At 53.3% G+C, this 20,398-nt stretch overlaps 2 protein-coding genes across 2 annotated transcripts; one reads left to right on the top strand and one right to left on the bottom strand.

The window, feature by feature from the left end:
- The first annotated feature begins 2,141 nt into the window (after window positions 1-2,141).
- Window positions 2,142-16,682, top strand: PEX6 (peroxisomal biogenesis factor 6). The gene is made up of 17 exons (XM_030447958.1): window positions 2,142-3,020; window positions 3,116-3,276; window positions 3,939-4,022; window positions 5,373-5,475; window positions 5,639-5,775; window positions 5,853-5,964; window positions 7,436-7,644; window positions 8,371-8,563; window positions 8,913-8,989; window positions 9,086-9,218; window positions 11,526-11,731; window positions 11,826-11,887; window positions 12,325-12,433; window positions 13,589-13,705; window positions 14,283-14,360; window positions 15,558-15,697; window positions 16,010-16,682. Exons 1-17 carry the CDS (start codon window positions 2,142-2,144, stop codon window positions 16,141-16,143), a joined length of 2,934 nt encoding a protein of 977 aa, XP_030303818.1. The 3' UTR covers window positions 16,144-16,682.
- Window positions 16,683-18,009: 1,327 nt separating this feature from the next.
- Window positions 18,010-20,306, bottom strand: GNMT (glycine N-methyltransferase). Its single transcript, XM_030447960.1, has 6 exons — window positions 20,038-20,306; window positions 19,768-19,895; window positions 19,286-19,399; window positions 18,697-18,839; window positions 18,412-18,533; window positions 18,010-18,318 (listed from the first exon to the last, which is right to left on the bottom strand). The coding sequence occupies exons 1-6, from the start codon at window positions 20,241-20,243 to the stop codon at window positions 18,147-18,149; spliced, it is 885 nt and encodes a 294-aa protein (XP_030303820.1). The 5' UTR covers window positions 20,244-20,306; the 3' UTR covers window positions 18,010-18,146.
- Window positions 20,307-20,398: the final 92 nt, after the last annotated feature.

The raw sequence follows: 20,398 nt of genomic DNA, 5'->3' as shown, positions 1-20,398 counted from the left end.
GCAATCCTCAAAGGAGGGACAGTCAAGTTGCCTGCACTAAGCCTGGAAGGGAAGTGCTCGCTGTGCTCCATATGTCACTGTAGCTGCACTGGCAGTAGGAGCATGGCAGCACATTCGTCTTGTCCTTGCTTCAGATTTGATCCATCCTGATATTAGCAGAAGCCAAACTCAGCCTGGTTCCTGCTAGTGCCAGTTCAGGCCAGGTCTGGTCATGACAGTGTGACAGAAGAAACCCTGATTTGTGGGAATGGCTGCCACTTGCTGACATCTCCATCACTACAGTGGGGTTGCCTATGCAAGACCCAGCAGCCATCTTGGCTCCACCAGGGTCTGGTTGGCATGAGATTCCCTCTGTGAGAGACCCTGGGGGACCCTCAGATACAACAATTGGATTTGCTCAACAGGGACATGCCTCTTGATGCAGGTCGGACAGGAGGAATCAGTAACACCAAAACCACCATTCAGCAGCCAGCACTGCCTCAGCCTTGTAGAAAATCCGCGGAGGCTTAAGGACAACGTAGTCACCAATATGGTTAAAGTGAAGTTGTCTATTAACAATTCACACTCGCTTTATATAGAGCCCTTGTTTATATAACGATATCTTGCAGGTGTCTATATCTTGGCCACAAATCCTGTTCTCACAGAACTTCTGCTAGCTACATCATTATCCTGTTGTTCTTCTTTTCTGCTGCCAGCTCCCTTATCTTTTTCCCATAGCTCATCTTTCAGTAACCTTGTAACTGGGCCTCAAGGCCCTTAGCTTACTCTAGCTAAAGCTAAATAGTCAGGATTGCTCACATGTCTGTTTTCTTCCAGACACAACCTCACTTCTGCTCTGCTGGGCTGCCACCCACCTCAGCACATCTACATCTTTCACAGTGCCATATGAACAGCACTGTCTGGGGACTTGAGTGATGTGCTACACCAAGAAGAAGGAGAGAGAAAAGGGAAAAAGATCATGATATTATAGTATTTTGAGAATGTCTCATATTTTACAGGACTGGAGGCTGTCAGGCATGCACGTTTGGGAGTCGCAAGGGGGTGGTGGGGGTGTCCTGGTGATGGCCCCAGAACAGGGCAGAACAGAGAAAGGCTGAAGGGCTCCATTCATGGAAGCATCTTCATGGTGCCATTTCTTGTACAGCTGATCTAATAGGCATTTTGTCCCAGCCTAAGCCGTATTTGATACTGGGAGGTTAGGAATCGACTGTAAACGTTTTGTAAGTGCTCCCTCATGTGGAGCTGAGCGATAGGACACAGCGAGCAGCACAGGACCGGTAAACGCTGAGATGTAACCAGGAGCCTCAGTCCTTCCCCTCAGTTCAACAGAGCTCTTATCACCTGGGGGTTGACATGTAAGGGTGTCAGGATGCAGAATTAAATAACCTCATGGGGGTTGGCTTTTTTCAGTACTTGCTTCTTGGATCACCCACAGATATGTGAGCAGCCCTTTCCCCAGAGCAAGCCAGGCTGTCAGAAGGCACAGGCACTGATCATAGGCTCTGACTTACTCCAGGCTGCTCGTTTCCAAAGAGTTCAGCACTCACACTGATACAAGCACATTCTTATGAACGAAGTGCTCCTCTTTATCCCAGTTTCACGTTGGTTATGTGCCATTTCCCCACCTTCTGCTGATGCAAGGCTCAGCGAGAGTAGGGAACCAAAGGCCTCACCTGCCCTTTTGGCCCCGTTCCCCCCTCTTTATCATCTTCCACAGGCTGCTGGAGCCCAGGGAGAGAGGGGGTGTTGCCACTTTGCCGCTCTGTGTCCATGCCGCCAGCCCTTGGCGACGGCTGGGCCAGAGCGTGAGGCCTCACAGAGGCCTGGCCCTGAGGTGAGACGGCCTCAGCCTTGGGCCAGGTGAGCAGGTACCGCCTGGAGGTGCGGCTGCAGCCCTGGCCGCTCTAAGCCGGGACGAACCGAGGCGTTGCTGAGGTAACGGAGCCGCTCGGTGCCCACCCCACCATCCTCGGCCCCACGGGGCCCCTCTGCGCTGCCGCCCCACGGCCACGGCGGAGCGTCAGGAGGCCCGCCCGGCCGTCCCGCGCCTGCGCGCAGCTCTCTCTCTATCAGCGCGGCCCTACGGCGAAGGGGCCGGACCGCTCCGCCCCTCCCCGCTCGGCACCCGGCGGCCCGGCTCCATGGCGGTGGCGGTGCTGCGGCCGCTGGATGCCCCGCCGGCGGAGCTGGCGCCGGCCACCGCGCTGCTGCTGGCGCCGCCCCCGCTGTGCGCGGCGCTTCGCGGCCGGGGCGGCGGGCTGGTGCTGGCGGTGCGGCCGGCAGGGCGCGTTGGGGCGCAGGCCGTGCTGCTGAGCGCCGTGGCGCTGGAGGCGGGCGGGCGGCGGGGCGCGGAGCTGTGGTTGCGCGGGGCCCTGCTGCGGCGGCTGGGGCTGGCGGCCGGCCGGCGGGTGGCTGTGTGGCCGGTGCGCCGGCCGCCGGCGCTGGCCTGGGTGCTGCTGGGGGCGGTGGGTCGGGCGGGGCGGCCGGCGGGCGGCGCGGTGCTGGTGCGGCGGGGCGAGGCGCTGCCGGGGCCCGGCCCGGGCCCGGGCCCGCTGGTGCTGGAGGCGCGGCCGGCGCTCCAGGGGTTGCTGGGCAACGCCACGCGCACCGCCCTCGCCCCTCCGCCGCCGCGCGATCCCGCAGCCCCCGGCGCCCCCTGCCGGCGCCCCGCAGCGCCGCCCCTCGTCTCCCGCTTCGCTGCCGCCGGGCCCGGGGGGAGAGAGGCGGTGGAACCGCGGCTGCGGGCGGCCCCCGCCGGTGGGGCTGGCGGTGGCGGGGCGGAGGTGTGGGTGAGCCGGCGCGGGCTGCTGGCGCTGGGGCTCTTCCAGGGGGAGTGGGTGCGGGTGGCTGCCGAGGGGACGGCCCACGAGCATCTGGCGGCGCTGCTGGCCCGGCCGCCCCCATGGGAGTACCCGCGGGCCGCCCGCCGCAGCCCGGGCGATGGTGCCGCCCTGATGTCCCCTGCCCTGGCCTTCAACTTGGGCTGCGACCTTGCCGCCGCCACACAGCTCCGCCTGCGGGTGAGCCGGGGCTAGGCACTCCCTGGGGGCGCGGAGGCCTCTGGGCCCGAGGTGGCGGTCCTGGTGCCTCACGGTTCCCTCTTTCCCTTCTGCAGCGCTACGAGAGATCCGGCGCCTCTGATGGGACGGGCAGCCGGTCCCTGCTGTCCGTGCCCCCCTTTGCCAAGGAGCTGCACCTAGAGACCGTCTGCTCACCGGCCTACAGCAGCCGGGGAGGCTATGGGGACGTCCTCTACAAGCACTTCGAAACACCCCGGTGAGCTTGAGCTGCGTGCAGGGGAGGAGACGCTTTTCTGTTCGTGGGCTGTACTCATGAGATGGGCTCTTGCTTGTGGCACCCAGATCTGATAAACGCTGCTCGTGTGCGTATTGGACACCTTAGAGCAGATGCCAGGTAGTTTCAGAACATCTGCTTGCATGCTTCACTTGCACACACCTCGTGGCCTCCAGAAGCCATCTTCAAGTCTCTTAGTTTTTGATCTACCGTCCAGCTCAGGTTTCTCAAGTGCTGCCTGCAAACCTCCATGCTGGAGCATGTCTGGAACCCCAGATTTCACCTTTAATGAAGTTGAGTAATTGGGAAATGGGATGTCCTGCCCTGTAGCCTCTTTTCTTTGGCTGTTGAGGCTTTCTGTTGGAATTATACTCAGCTGTTCCAGGGATAAAGAGGCTGCTTTGTCTGGAAGAGATGCTCTTTAATGGCATTAATCTTAGGAACCATTCCCAGAAAGTTCCTCTTAGTCTGGATACACGTACTCACATTCAGTGCCTGCTGAATCTTTAAGGAGCTATTTATAGTTTTATTTACAGGAAAGGATTTTGTATGAATAACTACATTCTTCTCTGTAAAAGCACAGGTGGTGTGAGACTAGAAGGATTTACTCTTTTTCACTGGTGAAACTGCCTGTTTTTTTGTAGGCTTGTCCAGGAGGGAGACATCCTATGTGTTCCAACATATGGATATGCTGAGTTTTTAGAACTAAATGCAGACAAATTCCTAAGGTAGGTGGCAACAAATTGCGGCTCTATTACATGGGTACCACAAAAGATTTTTCTCCTTTCCACTATAGATTCTCTCGAAGCAGGACAGTTTATTCCATTCTGATCTGTCTCTGGAGTTTAGAATTTATCTGCCTCTTATTTTAGGGGGAAGAGGGAAATATTTTTGTTGCAAAACATTAGGGCTGCAGCTAAGAGGGAGCCTCCCTTGGTGTGCACTCAAATAGGGAGGAAAGAAAGGAAAAAAAACCAGATAGAAACTGGAGAAAAAGACTGAAGAGGAGGCAATGATGACCTGGGGATAGCCAATGCCACATGAAGAAAGCAAAGTGAGAGTTGGGCTTGTCAACGTGTGACAAAACAATAGAAGTGTAATTATAAGTCCCTATGGTTAGAATAACTCTCTATTTGGCCACTAGTTCTGCCTTACTTGGTTTTACTTATATGGCTTCACACCAGTTCCGTGCTAAATGAGAGAAAGTCACCTTTGCCTCAGAGTAGGGTGCATGCAGTGAGATTTGGCTGCTGCCAAATGGCTTTATGAACTGATGTTAATGCTTCGGCTGTGTCACTGAGGGAACTGCTACAGGTGACATGAGGCATGCAATGCAAAGAATTGCCTTGAATTGTTCATTCAGGATGTACCAGTGACATTTAATGCTGCTCAGCTTCACTATGTATTTTAGTATTTAATCCTTTTATAGCACTACTACAATAAGTATTTTCTAGACTATTGCTTAGGGGGAAGAAGGACCAAAAGAGGCACCAGTCTTCCATTTATGGCCTATATGAGCCTTGTGGAAGCCAGAGAAAACAGCAGAGTTCATGGGAGCTAAAGAGCTTAGAACTGTGTTGGTGTGCAAGTGTTACAATAGGGTGGAGGAGGCCCTGAAGAAAACCTCTGTAGATTCCTTAATCTGTCCCAGTGAAATATCAATGTAGGAAGAAGTGCTTTTCCTGTGAGGTGTCCAAGGCAGGATGCTTTGCAAGTCACTCATGGTGTTTGGGTGAGTCCTAGTCTGCAGCCTAGAGGACGTTGCACTGTAAGGTTTTATATGCTGCAGGTAAATCTCTGTGGAGTTGTAGTGAAGGAAGCAATGGCAGGAGACAGAATGTCTTAAGCTCTTAGATGAAATCAGGTTAGTACAGCTGCACTTGAAGCCACCAGCAGAAGCTGTAAATATTAACAGTCCTGTTGGTCGCTGGCCAGACAGCACAGCAGGGTCTATGTGAGTCCTGAGAGGGGGCAGAACTACCTCTGCTTACCTGTGCCTTTCATCTGTCTTCATGACAACAACTGTTTTGTTCCTGCCTTCAAGATCTTGCCTCAATTGATTGTTTTTTTTCCCTTAGATGGCCAGAGCTTTACTTCAAAGTGAAGAAGATTGTAGGTATGGTGGAAGGCGAGCAGTCTGAGGGTTTTCTGGTGGACACCCAGAACACCTCTCTCTATCTGGTAAGATGTTAGTGGAGAGCAGGGAGGGTGTACAGATCTGATGAAGGTGCTTGTGGAGGCTAGCGTCTTCTGCCATTGAAAAATGCCATCGTAAGAAAGGCTTTGTCACTTGGTACTTTTCTCAGGTAGCGTTTCACAGAGCGATATTTTTCCTTCCTCACAGGTGGGTTCAACAAACAGTGCTGTCCCATCTGCCCCAGCCTATAACAACCATGAGTTCTGGAGCAGTTTGTCTCCTGCTGGACTTTCAGATACTGTGAAGCAGCTCTGTGATATTCTTCGGCCTCACCTGAATAATCAGTGAGTTAGAATTCCATCTAGCAAGTCACAGGAGAGCTGGGACCCTGGTCACTGGGAGAACTGCCTCTGTGTTACAGGACAAGTGTGCTGAGTGGGGCTGGCTGCATTCTCCTCTCAGGGCCAAGTGGCAGTGGGAAACTGATGGCTGTCAGAGCTGTGTGTAGCTGCCTCAACCTCCACCTCTTCAAGGTAATTCCTTCTGCAGTTAATTGGTTGGTGGATTTACAGGAAATACAAAGAATTACAGAAATGTTCTTTAAGTTAGCCATATCAACACCCCTGCTGCAACTGTGACACAAGGCTACCCTTTTGAAAGAAAGAAAGAATCAGCCAAGATAAAGAAGTGTCCCACCTGCTGAAGAGGTGGATGAGGCACACCGTGCCACAACATGAGGCCACTGCATAGAACATGTTGGGGCTGGCTTGAGGAAGACAAAACGGACAAACAGCAAGGGAAAGGGCAGTCACTGGAAACAAGAAGCATCCTTGAAGTAGCACAGACCACTAGCAGGTTAGAGTGAAGGAGAGAGTTAGCACACTCTGGAATTACTTCCCTATTTGAGAAGAATCCATTTAGTTTTTGCACTAGCAAGTCCCATTCTGTAAACCTTCAGAAAGTTTCTTGTAAGTGTTAACCATCTTGAAGCCAGAGGTACTTGCTATCCTTATTCTTATTATCCAGCTTTTACACACTTCCCTCCTCTCCTCACTTACTGCAATGCTTGCATTACCATCCCACCTGCTTTGCCCTTCTTCTGAGTATTCTCCCTGCTCTCCTGCCAGGACACAGTAATTTTTCCACACAAAGAGATCAGCTGTTTGTCATCCTTTTTCTCTGCCCTTCTGTACTTGCATACCAATACTGCTTCCACTTGGATTTGCCTGCCACAACTGTAACTCCTGTTTCTGGTTTTGTTTTGGTTTTTTTCTGTAGTACATGGAGCACAGGAGCTCTGTGTCCTGGTCCTTACCTTTTATGTCAGCATTTGAGGCTGTGGCATTCTCCCTGCTACAATTAACACTTTCCAAGGATGGGGCTCAGGGAACTGCAGAGATGGTTTCGCTCTCCCTGTGTGATCTTGCAGCACCCAAAGGCAGTACTGCCCGTTTCCATCAGCATGCAAACTGCTGTACAAGGCTCAGTCACTTCTCCTGTTTTGATGACTTCATCAGGTGTTTGCTTTGCAAACAGTGTCTGGGTTTTCCTCCCTGTGCTCCCCTCTTATCTTCTACCTTCCTCTTGCACTTTGAGCCTGTGTGACACTTGATTCAACATTCTCCTGATCCTCCCTCTCTGCTCTTTGCACTGTTCCTCCAAGATAACTTTGTTTTCCCTGTCTTGGCCTCTTCCACAGCTCCCCCAACCCTTGTAGCGTAGGTTGCTGACCTGTGACATCCACTGTATTGATTTCTCTGGTCCCTTGGCCTCATCTCTTCCAGACAATACACTTCCTGCAGAGAAGCAAGAAATGCCTATTTTTCCATGGCAGAGTCCTGAACATGTCTATTTTGAATATTCTCTTAGTGTGTCTATCCACTTAGCTCTCGTTTCAGCTGTGAACTGTCCCTAAAAAGCTTTGTGGAAGTGAATATTGCCCTGGGTTCCCCCAGCTCTCCAGATTGCCACTGTGAACTGTGTGTTGTGTGGTTTGTCTTGCAGGTTGATTGTGTTAGTTTGTGCAGTGATACCAGTGGAGCCACGGAGGAGAAAGTACAGATGGCCTTCTCCCAGGCCCAGCAGTATCATCCATGTGTGCTCCTGCTGAAAGACATTGAGGTGCTTGGCAGAGACCGGGACAGGCTAGGAGAGGATCCCAGGGTTGTCGCTACTCTGAGACAGCTGCTCCTGAGCAGAGACCCAGCACTGAGGTATGAACCTTCCATGTTTTCTGTGGGCATCTGGGGTGATTGATTTCTTCTGCCATTCCTAGGTCAGCAGTTACTGTTATGTCAAGGTGGCTGATTGCTGACATGCCCCGTTTTATTTTTAATACAGTGGAGTCTCTCCCAAACTTGCTTTGTTTATTTCAGATGGCCCTTGTTCTTCCAGCTTAATGGCAGAGTGGAACCAGGAAGCTTTGTTTTCTGAAGCTGGTTTCTGAATTGTTCAGCTGAGCAAACCTGGCGTGTTGGCTGTGAGGCATGCCAGGGGTCCCAGGGAACCCCAAGGAGAGCCGGGCCCCAGGAGAATCTTGAGGCTGAGGAGAGGGTTTAGGGAGGAGGATGTCAAGTGGAGAAATAAAATGTCACTTGAAGGATCATGACTTGGAGACAGAGCTCACAAAGCAGTTCAAGGTCAAGCTGGAGGAGAGTGGCTGCAAGACACCTGGGCCAGTATGTGCAAGTTTCTCAGAGGAAAGGCTAGCCACTGGGGAGTGACTTGGCTTGGGTGATAAGACGGAAGTTTCCAGCATTCAGGCTTAGGTTGGATGGGGTCTGAGCAAACTGATGGAGATGAAGGTGTCTCTGCTAATTGCAGGAGGATTGGGCTAGATGACAGTTAAAGGTCCCTTCCAACCCAAACTGTTCTCTGATTCTATGATAGAGCTGATGATAGAGCTGCACTGTCATGCACTGTCCCACTTTTCTCAACAGCCACCCTGTCCTGGTGATTGGCACAACCTGCAAGCCCAAGGATGTTCCTACAGATATACAGACTGCTTTTCTTCACGAGGTGAAAATTGAAGCCCCTTCGGAAGAGGAGAGGAGGTTGATGCTGAGTATGCTGACTGCCAGTCTGCCTCTGGGTAAAGAAGTGAGCCTATCCAAGCTGGCCCGCAGGACTGCAGTGAGTGAAACCACAGCAGTATGTGGGGATGTGAGGGCCAGGAGTGCTGGGCCAATCTCCCCTACCTGGCTGTGGAGAAAGGGGGTGATACCAGTTTTAGAGAGCTCAGCTTCTTCAGTGGTCAACCCTGGTCTTCAGATGCAATTTTTAACTGCAGATTTCTGGTGCTCAAGGATATTATACCTTTTGCAGGGGTATTGGCTAATGCTCAGCTCTTGTAGAAGACAGAGCCAATAGAAAAAAAAATAAAAAACAATAAACCAAACAAAACACAACCCAGAACCCTTTATGGCCTAGCTGGAGCTCTGGTCAGGGACTAAACTGATGTTGTTTGTTTCTGCATTCACAGGGTTTTGTGCTTGGAGATTTCTGTGCCTTGTTGTCCCACAGCAGCCGAGCTGCTTGTACCCGTATCCAGGCCCTGAGGTAGCAAAGGAAGTGGGGAGGGCCAGAAGTGCAGCCAGCCTGATAATGCCAGGAGCAGGACAGAGCCTGAGTCTTTCCCTTCTCTTTCCTCACCAGTTTTCCAGGTGGACTCAACGAGGAAGCAGAGAGAGATTTTTGCACTGCTGGGTTCCCAGTGCTTGAGGAGGATTTTAGTGCTGCACTGGAACAGCTGCACAACACCCATTCAAAGGCAGTGGGAGCCCCAAAGGTAGGATGCTAGGGAGGAGGGGGAGGGGACTTTGGTTCTCTAAAGCTGCATGGCTCAAAATACCTCTCACACATGTCCTTCTGTATTCTTCCACATACTCCCCCAGCCTTGGATGGGAAACAGTCCCACTGCGGGCTTTCCTCCACATCTGCTTCTCACCCTCTTGGCTTTGAACTTGGTCAGGGAAACCTTTTCAACTCTTAACTGGACATGGTTTGATTGTTTCCTGTCATTGGGATGCCATCTGCACAGCTCAGCCTTTTGAGAGGCAAAGGCAACCACAAGCTAGCTGCCTCTCTTAGGTCTCCCTAGACACCTGGCATATGGGAACAGAGAGGATGGGGCATAAACTTATGAGGGAGTTCCCTCATATGTGAGAAACTTTATCCTTGATCCTTGGTCTTGAACACTGCTGGAGGTGGCATGGGCTTTTCTGATGGCTGGGCAGTTTAGAGAGCTGAAGATTCTTCAGGGACAGAGACATAGGTTGTCAGAGAAAAACAGCAGAATCAGCTTCTTGGGAGGGGTGTGTTCTGCCTCTGGCAGTGTTAGGAACATGTGAGGTGATTAGAGCCTCTTCTCCATGCCATCGAGTGCAAATGACTGAGCTCAGTACAGGACAAGAGTTGCTGGCCTTGGAGCAGTTGTTCTGGCACCTTTGCCAGCCACCGACTTGCGGCCCTGCTCTGTCAGGGGTGACATCTTGCTGGTGTCGTCATCCAGTGTCATCATCCAGGAACTACTCCAGGACTTAACTCATTCATAAATTTACTAGAGAATGAAATGAGCTCTTCTTTGAGGCATGTTTGCCAAGTTTGGTGTAAGATTAATAACCACAGACCATGCTCAGCAGCAAGCTGTGTGAATGGGAGCTAGTTTTTTTTGTATTTTACAATCCTTTATAAATTTCTGAGTAATTGTCTGCCTCTCAGAAAGTCCATTAACAGACTTAAAATACATGACTTTCAGTTCCCTGCTTGTATTTTCTGGTTAGTCACACATTTGGTTGCAGTTAAAGCTTGAGCCTCCTAGAGACAATTAATTCCAAACCTCCAGTTGCTAGCAGTGTCTGTAGCATATCCTAGACTTACAATGTTCTCCCCTGAAAACAGCCTTGCTGCAGTTTTGCAGCTCCCATGCTGATGTCTGTAGAGTTTTTTCTAGCAAGGCAATGCAGTGGATAGGGCATCTTTTCCATTCATCAGCACTGAAGACTGAAGGCCTGTGACCTTTTGCTTTAAAAGATTTTTGTTCTGGAAATCCTTATCTTGTCTGACCTGATTTTCCTGGTGGACTTGCTGGACAGCTGGAGAAGTAGCGTGAGATAACATCATCTCAAGTATCGAAGGAAGGAGAGCCAAATTGGCTGGGGGGGGGGGAAAGAATTCTGCTCTGGCCTACTTTTAATCTCCCCATTTGTGCTGGCACCTGTTCCCTACCCAGCCAGCAGCTGGGGGGAAGCATTCTGGGGCTTTGCTTTCACTGTGCGTTTCCAGGAGAGCTGCTCTGCCTCTCAGGAAGTTCTGTCATGCAGCCCGTGGCATTCCTGCTACTTCTAAAGCTGTGAGAAGAGCAGCAGCAGCCTCTGAGATGGTTTTGCATGACATAAAATGACAAAGTGGAATGGGTCACCCCTCTTAAGTTTGCTCTTTTTTTGCAATGATCCCTTGCATGTTTGGACTTCATCCCTGTCTAGTTATTGTAAGCATCCATGGACTTTGTTCTTGGACCACCCCTTCCAAAAGCAGCTGCTTTTCTGTACAGTGTCTTCCAGGATATCATCACATCCTCCTTCATATGACAGAGGTTCCTAGTAGCCCAGGTTTTGTTGCTCTAGTGTGAAGCCTTTGTACCATCTTGCAACCATGGACAAGGTGCCCTTGAACATGAGTAGCTCATAATTTCTTTCTTTTTTTGTTTTTTCTTTCTTATTTTTACTGACCCTTGTGTCTCAAGAGCTGCATGTGTCTGCTGCATGTGCTGCAGGCAACCCTGGCAGACACTTTCCTCATGGTATTTTTCTGATAGGTGTTAAGAGGTGCAGTGGAGGCAAGGCAGCATGCTGCCTTTGCAGCTTGCCTGAGGAAAAGTGCAGTGTGTTTTCCCCATTGCAAAGGCTCAGGAGAGGGGAAATGTGGATACAGGGGGATCCTGCAGCAGGGTGCAGTGTGGGGCTGATTTGCTGCATAGCCAGACACAACTGCTACACAAGGGGCTGATGACTAGTACACTGCTGGAGCAAGAGCTGCCCAGACCTTTTCAGGGCTCAGGAAGAAATGCTGACAGGAGCTCTTCTTCTCTTGGCAGATCCCCTCTGTGTCCTGGCAGGATGTTGGTGGACTCCAGGAAGTGAAAAAGGAGATCCTGGACACTATCCAATTGCCCCTGGAGCACCCGGAGCTGCTGTCACTGGGTCTTTGCCGCGCTGGTCTGCTGTTGTATGGCCCTCCAGGGACAGGGAAGACCTTGCTGGCAAAAGCTGTGGCAACCACATGTGCCATGACATTCCTTAGGTGAAGGTGGGGGGTTGTCACACAGTGGAACTGACTTTCACATGCCACTGGATGGGCATGCTCTAACTGATCCCCTTTTCTCCCTGCCCCACAGTGTGAAAGGGCCAGAGCTCATCAACATGTATGTTGGACAGAGTGAGGAGAACGTGCGTAACGGTGAGCAGATGCATCCTGCTCCTGCAAGGAAGGTGGGGATTTTCTGTGGTGCTGGAGGGAAGGAGGTAGTGCTTAAACTCCTCTTCCCAACTCCCAGCCACAGCTGCCAGCAAGAGCATGAATTCAGCTCTTACAGCCAGCTTGTTCCCTGCATTGCTGCAGATTCCTCTCCTGCCTTCTCTGCTCATGTCATTCGTGTGTCTGGTGTTCCTGATGGGACAGCAGCTCCCCAGAGACAGAGCTGAGCCTTGGGGCCCATATGCTGGGTGCTGCAGGTGCCTGCTCCCACTGAGCCCCTGAGGCAGAGCAGTTGGTGGTGGTGAGGCAGCAGGCAGCTGGTTTCCATCCATAGCTCTTCCCTTCTGGTGATGTAGCAGACCCTGTTGCTGATGATTGCTCCTCTAGCTCTTCCTCACCTTTGTGCTGTCTTTTCCCAGTGTTTGCCAGAGCCAGGGCAGCTGCTCCCTGCATTATCTTCTTTGATGAACTGGATTCCCTAGCTCCCAGTCGTGGGTGGAGTGGAGATTCAGGGGGTGTCATGGACAGGTGAGTGAACATCATGCATCCTTGGGAGAGCCACCTACCTGCCTCAACTGGGGGGACACAAGGATTGCCCTGCAAGGCAGAGTCCATCACATCTCTCTTTCTCTACTTTTTCCCTCCCTGTTCCTTTCAGCTTTTCTCTGTGGCTTGTCTCCTCTCTCTGGACATCAGTATTACTGTTTGCATTGCTGCAGATAACCTGATTGCCCAAGACTGTTTTGCAAACATTTGGTTAAGACAGAGTCTCTTCCAGCTGCTCCCTTTGGCCTTTCCAAGGCCATCCTTCACACCCCTGCCTTGCTCTCCTCCTATTAGCTGCTTTTTCCCTGTGATGGGAAATCTTTCAGCTGCCTGTGGTAGAAGCAAAGTATATACAGCTTGGAGATACCCAGATGTAGGTTTATTTCCTCCAGGCCTCTTCTGCTGAACTGACAGTCCCCATTTAGACTTCATCTCTGAGGGGTTTTGCAGAGTTTACCAGCGACACCATGTGCCTCTGATACCCTTCTTCACACATGAAATCTCTGGAAGGGGTTGAGTATGGTGTCCGCTGGTTGCCTCAGTTGATGTCGGAACCCAGTGGAGATACGCCCGTTGCAGTACATCTGTGCAGCACTGAAGCACTTCGCAGCCAGACCAGTTTAAGCCCCGTGGCTTGCAGAACTACATCTACCGATGTGACGTTCACTGCTCTGAGGGCTGGTTGGCAGCATCATTTGTCTGCTTGGGTGTCCCTGGCGTGGACTGACAGGGCAGTCTTGCAGCAGAGCCTGCTGGACAGTATCCCATAGTGGGAAGAGTTAGGACATCCTAACCAGCCCATCCAGGTGGGGAACCTGAGCCACAGCCATGCATGGCTGCCCATAATTGGTCAGTGTCAACAGTGTCTGAGAGCAAGTATAAGCACATATAGCCATCCTGGAATGATTCAGAGGCAAGCACAAGTCTGAAGGACTGTCTCAGTATCAGGGGTTTGCACTCCTTGCAGTGAGCCCTCAGGCTCATTGGCTGTGCTCAGAGGAGACTGGAGATCTGGAGAGTCAGGGAAGAGAAACATGAGCTGAAGACTAACATGTGGACCTGCCAGTGGCTTCATTTATTCCTCTTTTCATTTGGTGGCTGAGGGTGACAGTGAGTGTCCTGTCTTGCTCCCTGCAGAGTTGTCTCACAGCTCCTGGCTGAGCTTGATGGTCTTCATTCTACTGGAGAGGTGTTTGTCATTGGAGCTACAAACAGGCCTGACCTCCTGGACCCAGCTCTGCTACGGCCAGGCAGGTATGTTTTATCCTACCCCTGCCTTGGCTCCAGAGTAGTTACCAAGTCTCTTCAGGCAGTGAGGAGATGGACTGTGTCCCTAGCACAGTCACTCCACATAGACTGTTCCTAAATCCTCCCAACTCTTGCTTGTGGAGAAGATAGGAAGCCAAAAGGAAGCCAGTGTCTATGGCTGTAGCAGCATTACCCCCCACCACTCTGGTTATTGCCCCAGCAGCACTGTAGGACAATAAGGGATAAGCTGTGGCAACAAACTGGCAAGAGGGATTAGTCCTCCAAGACCTGTTCTACAGCGCTGCCCCACAGCCTGTCCTCATGCCTGCAGCTAGGAGGAGTTTGTATCTGCTCTTGTTGGACTTCATGTAGTTCCTGTTATCCCATTTCTCCAGCCTACCCCAGTCCCTCTAAAGAGCAGCCCTGCCCTCCAGTACTTCTGCCCCAAGTTTGGTGCCATCCATGAATTTGGCAGCAAAAGGAGTTGCTCCAGGGCCACCCTTCAGTTTCTGGTGCTCCAGGGCTGAGTACCAGTGACAGGCTTGTCTTGGCATGCTCCTGACTGTCTCCTCTCTGCTGACAGGTTTGACAAGCTGGTCTATGTGGGCATAAACGAAGACCGGGAGTCACAGCTGCAGGTGCTAAATGCCATCACCAGGAAGTGAGTGACCCTGTGCTCTTGCAGCAGCCTTCCACCACCCTCCAGTGGGTCATGGCTTTCCTGGAGTTGATGGGTAATGTGCTCCAGCTGGGCTTTGTGTCTAAGCCCTGGAGAGCCCTTGACTCACTGACCCACAGCCAGCAGGTAGGGGTAGAGGATGGGGAAGCTTCCAGAAGCAGAACTGGGGCTGCTTTTTCTACAAGATGGGAGCAGCTCAGCTGGAGTCCAGGTGGAGGGGCTTATGGAATTCTCCAGCCACCATGCCTACATAATTCTTAAGGAGCTCAGCCAGATCTTAATAGTGTGATGAGGCTGCAGCACGCCAACATGGCAGGAAGCTCCCATTTGCTTCCTGCAAGAGTTTCCCCAGCATGCTGCCTACTGTTTTGAGGTCCAAGGGTGAAGGCAGCTTTTGTTTATCTCACTGCCTCTCCTCCTGCAATGCTGAGGGTAGTTTAGGCTTCTTCTCTTTGTGTATTTCCAAACACTGGTTGTGTGGTGTCACCAAGCAGGGGGGGTTAGCTGCTTCCCCAGCTGCTCTGAGCTCCTGAGAGCATCTCTGTAGGGAGAAAAGCAAGCCTGCAGTTCAGGTGCAGAGATACCACCTGTGACAGCTGGGTGAGCAGCTGTGAATCTGCCTCTGCAGGGACTTTCTGTCATGGATAGCTTTGATAAGTGTTGCCTTTGACAATAAGGCAACAGGAGAGGTGAGAGCATGGGCTGGCTGCAAGCATCTTTTCATACCATGTGGCTTGGTAGTCATAGTCATGCCCTCCAGCACCATGTTGCTACTTGTGCAGAAGGAGTTACCCTGTCTTCAGCATGGCTCTGATGGGGTGGTTTGGTGTTATAGTGGTTTGTGCTGCCTGTAATTAAACATGTTCTTCTGCAGCCCTGGCTGTAGGCTGTTCCCAGGCATGTGGAACACTTTAATTTCTCTGAGGGGGAACTCACAGTTGCCTTTGAACCTCTTTAGCAAGAGAGAGGATGCAGGGGTATTTCAAAGAGAAGTGACTGCATTGAAATAAACAAACCAATATATTTGGTTTGAAGCAGGTGGGAAGCAGGAAGACTACCCAGAAGTGGCTAAACAAGAGGCCTGTGATTCCTCCTGCCCAGTCGCACTGGCTGCTGCATTTCTTTTTTTTTTTTTTTTCTTCTGTGACTTTTAGACCTACAAGTTTTCTCTCTTGGCAGGTTTAAACTGGATCCTTCTGTGAATCTCATCACCATCTTAGACAAATGCCCATCTCAGATGACAGGAGCAGACATCTATGCCCTGTGCTCAGATGCCATGATGTGTGCTGTCAAACGCAAGGTGGAATGGATTGAGGAAGGTAGGAATCCAGTCTGCCTATCTCACGTGTTGAGGCACAGGGGGAGAGAGGAAAGTTATAGCTATGGGTAACTGGGCTTGGTAAGAAGACCCTCAGTGGCTTTGGGGCCATGTCTCAATGCTAGCTCTGGGTTATTGGCAGGCAGGCAGTTTTTGTGGGTGTGATCAATCTTCACCTCCAGTGCTTGGCTTCAGGGGAGAGGAGAGACACACAGGTTTTCTTTCCAGTCTCTGGTGACTTGAGAGGGGGGTGTTGGATCTTGCTAGTTGCCCCTGCACTTGGCTGTCAGCCTTTTCCTGTTCTCCCATACAGGGCTGGATACTGAAAACTCTGCACTGATCCTGACCATGGAAGATTTCCTGCAGGCTGCTGCGAAGTTGCAGTCATCAGTCTCTGAGCAGGAGCTGCTCAGATACAGACTCATCCAACAGAAATTTGCTGCTTGATAATGTTAAACAGAGCTTGGGACTGGAGGGGTGATGGGGACAGTGCATTAAGGGGTGCTAGAGAACAGGCACACACAGGCACCCACTTGCTCTTCCCTGATGTCTCCTAAGTCCCTGTATTTTGAGCTTGGATGAAAAAGTGGATGAGCAGTTTCTCGAGCCAAAGCCTGGTGGAAGTGCTGCTCTGCTCCTCCAAGCTAGTGGTGGGTTCTGTAACTGTCCCTTGTGTTTTGGGGAGCATTCTGTGACTGCTGGGAGCATCCCGAGTTGATGTCTTGAGGATGAGGAAGCCAAGTCTCATCGCTGTAGGCAATGCAAGGAGTGTCTTCATGAGGACAGAGCACTGGTGGCGAAGCAAGGCCAAAACTGCACCCAATTTGGCAGCAAGAAGAGGGCAATTGCTTTCTTGGGTGCTAGACCCTCAGTGAGGGGTGCTGGACAGAGAGCAGCAGGACACAGGGCACTGATACTGCAGTTGGCCGGGGCTTGACATGGTCTCTCTGAATAAATAGAGGCATTTAATGAATTGGTATTCGTTACCTGGTCTCAAGTCTTTGCTTGCTGGTGGTGTCTGTGGCTCCAGAAGATCCCTGTGAGCCCTGGGGTATGCTGGGTGTTGCAGAGAAAGGGTATGGGCCACCTTCACCATAGAAGATGGTTTGAGGGAGTGGAGTTTACTTATCTGGGCACTGAGCTTTTCTCTGCAGAGGGAGCCCAGCTCTTCTGGAGGCACTGGGTGATGAGACAAAAGGCAATGGGTGTGAGTGACAGCAAAACTAAGTCCAATTGGACACTAGGAAAGATTTGTCACAGGGAAGAGAGATGGCTTCAGCCTTGGAAATACTCAGCCCTTGGCCAGGGCAGCCCAGAGCTGCCCTGTCCGTGCTAACTTGTGCTGAGCTTGAGATAGCCCAGACTCCCTGAAGTCCTGCCTTGCCTCCCTCTGCAACCTTACAGCAGCTGTCAGCACAATCCCATGTGCCCTGTTTCTTGCCCTTTGCCAAGGATGCCAAATAAATCTGCATTTAAGCCATGAGTGACAGCCAGCTGGCCGGCAGCTGCCTCTGCTGAAGCCACCAGCTCCCCACAGCTGCTGGTGCAGCTCATGGGCAGCCCCATGTTAAGCCAGGGGCCTGTGCCTGACACAGCTCAAGGCTCTGCTGTTGCCAGCCACTGCTGCCTGCACCCAGACCGCTGGCAGTTGTGCCCTTGAGCCAAGGGTGGCTGTTGAGGACCAGCTCCCCACCAAGCCTCCTCCCTGAAGGGCTGCTTGTCCCGCAGCTGCAGGTGTTTGTGCACCCAGCTGCAGATGCTGCCTGCCTCCAGCCCTGTTCCTCTGGCTATGGCACCCGAACGTGTTCAGGCAGAGCTGGCCCTGACCAAAACGTGCTGCAGGTTCTGGCCACTGTCTCAAGGAGGGAGATGCAACCACAGCAAAAGTGTTTGGCAGTGTGTGCAGTCTCCACTCCCTAGGAGGATGAGCTGGAGGGGCTGAAGGGAGCACCACCAGATGGGGCTGAGGGGTGTCAAGAAAAGGGATAAGCACTTCAGCACGGGGCAAGGAGGCAAAAGGGAGAAAAACAGTTGCATTGCCTCTCTGCATGCAGTGCTGCAATGGGGCTGGCAAGGATGTGCAACCAGCCGGGACCCAACCCACCCTTGCCTCCGCTTCAAGGGGAACCTCAGACTCCACACTACAGGCATGACTGGCACCCACAACGGGGAGCTTAGCAGTGAAGCTATGCCTGCACCTGCCCTGTGCTACACCCCCAGGCTGGGAACCTCTTTCCCTGAGAGTCCAGAGGTTGCTGAAGCCATCCCCCTCACCCCCTACCCTGCCCACACACAGACACACAGACCACGGGCTCCAGTAGCTCTCATGAGTGCTCTTAATTAAGGAGAGGGGCTTCCAAGCAGCTCTCAGCAATGTCCCCAGCACCATGCTTGTTCCCCATAGCTGCACACAGCTCTCAGCCACCACAGTTGGGTGTGCATGGGCTCCCTCAGGCCATCTTCTTCACGACGTGGATGAAGTAGCAGGGGACATGGGCCTGTCCCGGTGTGTAGGGCTGAAAGTCACCCAGGACACTGTGCTGGCACTTCCCCTGAAAGGCACCTTTCAGTAAGGCCGTGAATGCCTCCAGCCGGTGTGGGTAGTATGAGAGCCGAAACTTGCTGCAAGGAGGCAACAGTGGTGAGGCAGGGGGTCACTGGGGCATGGTGTCAGCCCCCCTCCAGGCTGAGAGCCACCCCTCTGAGACCTCTCACCTCAGCTCTGGGGCTGCCCCCGCTTCAGTGGGAGGGACCTGCACCGTGTAGTCCAGTGTCACCATGTGTGCCTTGTTGTTTACCAGGAGCACTGAGGTGGTGATGTCCTTGGTCAAGTCACTCTAGGAACCACAGGAGGATGCCCGTGTCCTATGGGGACTTGTTGGCTCCCAGCATGGGCACAGACTGGCTCCCTGCCCTGCCTGTCCCCCCTCACTCTCAGGCCAGGGGGTTGGCACTGGGGCAGGGGGGAGTGGGATGGGGCAGGGTCAGCCAGCAACCCACCTTGTAGTAGATGTTCTTGCCTGGTGGTGCGCAGCCTGTGGCCAGGATGTGATCATAGTTGCGGTGGTCAATGACCAGGACACCCCCAGGCCGTACCATGCTGGCAATGTTCCTCAGGGCCAACTTGTGATCGCTCTGGTCCCCTGGGAAGGTAACCGTAACATCCCTAGGCACAGCCCCATCTTCTCCATATGCACACAAACAGCTTGCCCCTACTGCACTCCCTCCCAGCCTCACCTTTGAAAACCCACAGCCCCACCCATGGTATGAGCTCAGGCATGTTCTCAGCCTGAGACAGAGCATACTATGTGGTGAACCCACCACCTTACTTGTGGCATAGGTCTGGGTGTGTCACCAGCCTTACCAGAGATGCACACAGCTCCACCCCCATGGAACCCAAAGGCCCACCACTCAGACTGTGAATGGGGCATGTTCTCAGCCTCCCAGGAGATACTCCATGACACAGCAACTCCACCATGCATAATCTACTGCCTCATTTAGAGCATGAGTTTAGGGCATATACTCAGCCTGCTTGGAGATGCTGTGCATAATGTACCCTCTCCCTCTGCCACCACCACCACCATCTCACCTTTGAAGTCAGGCAGGTGTGCAAAGGAGTTGCCCAGGCATATGACTGCATCAAACCCATCCCCTGGCTTCTCCAGGTCCTTCTCCAGTGAGAGCCAGTTGGCCTCCTCAATGACTGCAGGAAAGAGAAGCGTATGAGGGCAGAGATACCCCACCTGCCCAACAGCCTCCCCTGCATGCAAGACCCCACCCCAGTATCACCCAGCCCTTCCTTGGCTCCTGCAGGTGCTGGATCTGTCCTGGGGCCAGCAGGGAGGCAAAGGCCACAGCCTGAGCTTGCTGAGCAGCTGATACTGGCAGGTCCCTGCAGCAAGGCCAGTAAGCCAGCAGCACCCATGCCAGGGGCCTGAGCACCATGAGGGGCTGGGAACAACGGGCCAGGGGCCCGGCACCCGGCAGGAGGATGGGGGGAGCCACAGGGGCAGCTCAGAGCAGAGGCCCCTACGTCGGGGTGAAGTATTGGTGTCTTCCCAGCCCCCGCACCCCATCGGTCGAAGGGCTCCTCCTTGCGCCGCTCCCAGCGCTCCTTCAGCGCGTACTTGAGCATCTTGTCGCTGGCGTCGACGCTGGTCACCTGGAAGCCCTCCTCGAGCAGCATGATGGAGTCCACCCTGGGGACACGGCTGTCAGTGGGGCTGGGGCAGCGAAGGGGGCCCGGGGGGCGCGCTAGGGACGGCCCGGGCAGCGGAGCCCTGCGGAGCCCCGGGGAGGTGAGCTGGGAATCACGGGAGGCGGTCGGGCACGGGGCCTCACCCGGTGCCGCAGGCCACGTCGAGGACGGAGCGGCAGCGGTGCTGGCGGAGCAGCGCTAGGAGCCAGCTGCGGTACTCGGCCGTGCGGCTCCGCGTGTCCCCGATGTACAGCTGCCATACGCGGGCTGCCTGCCCGTCCGCGTACTGGTCCGGCAGCCCTTCCGCCGCCACCCCCAGCGACCGAGTCCGGTACACGCTGTCCACCATCCCGCCGACACCGCCACAGCCCCGCTCCCGCTCCGGCCCCACTGCACCGCGCCTCTGCCCCCGCCCCGCCCCCGCGGCTCCGCCAATCGCCGCAAACACCGCCCCTTGCTGGCGGAAGGGGGCGGTGCCATGTAGCGCCCGCCCCGCCCCGAAGG

Source organism: Calypte anna, chromosome 3, assembly GCF_003957555.1.
Source record: "Calypte anna isolate BGI_N300 chromosome 3, bCalAnn1_v1.p, whole genome shotgun sequence".
Classification (NCBI taxonomy): Eukaryota; Metazoa; Chordata; class Aves; order Apodiformes; family Trochilidae; genus Calypte; species Calypte anna.
The sequence above is the reverse complement of the archived record's forward strand: the minus strand, read 5'-3'. Positions and strand labels throughout refer to the sequence as shown.

Coding starts and splice junctions, on each gene's coding strand:
- PEX6 (XM_030447958.1), top strand. CDS start 2,142: ATGGCGGTGGCGGTGCTGCGGCCGCTGGATGCCCCGCCGGCGGAGCTG. Junction 5,776..5,852: donor CGGCCTCACCTGAATAATCA/GTGAGTTAGAAT, acceptor TCTGTGTTACAG/GACAAGTGTGCTGAGTGGGG. Junction 15,698..16,009: donor GGTGGAATGGATTGAGGAAG/GTAGGAATCCAG, acceptor TCTCCCATACAG/GGCTGGATACTGAAAACTCT.
- GNMT (XM_030447960.1), bottom strand. CDS start 20,243: ATGGTGGACAGCGTGTACCGGACTCGGTCGCTGGGGGTGGCGGCGGAA. Junction 19,400..19,767: donor GGAGCCCTTCGACCGATGGG/GTGCGGGGGCTG, acceptor TCTTTCCTGCAG/TCATTGAGGAGGCCAACTGG. Junction 18,534..18,696: donor GCAAGAACATCTACTACAAG/GTGGGTTGCTGG, acceptor TGTGGTTCCTAG/AGTGACTTGACCAAGGACAT.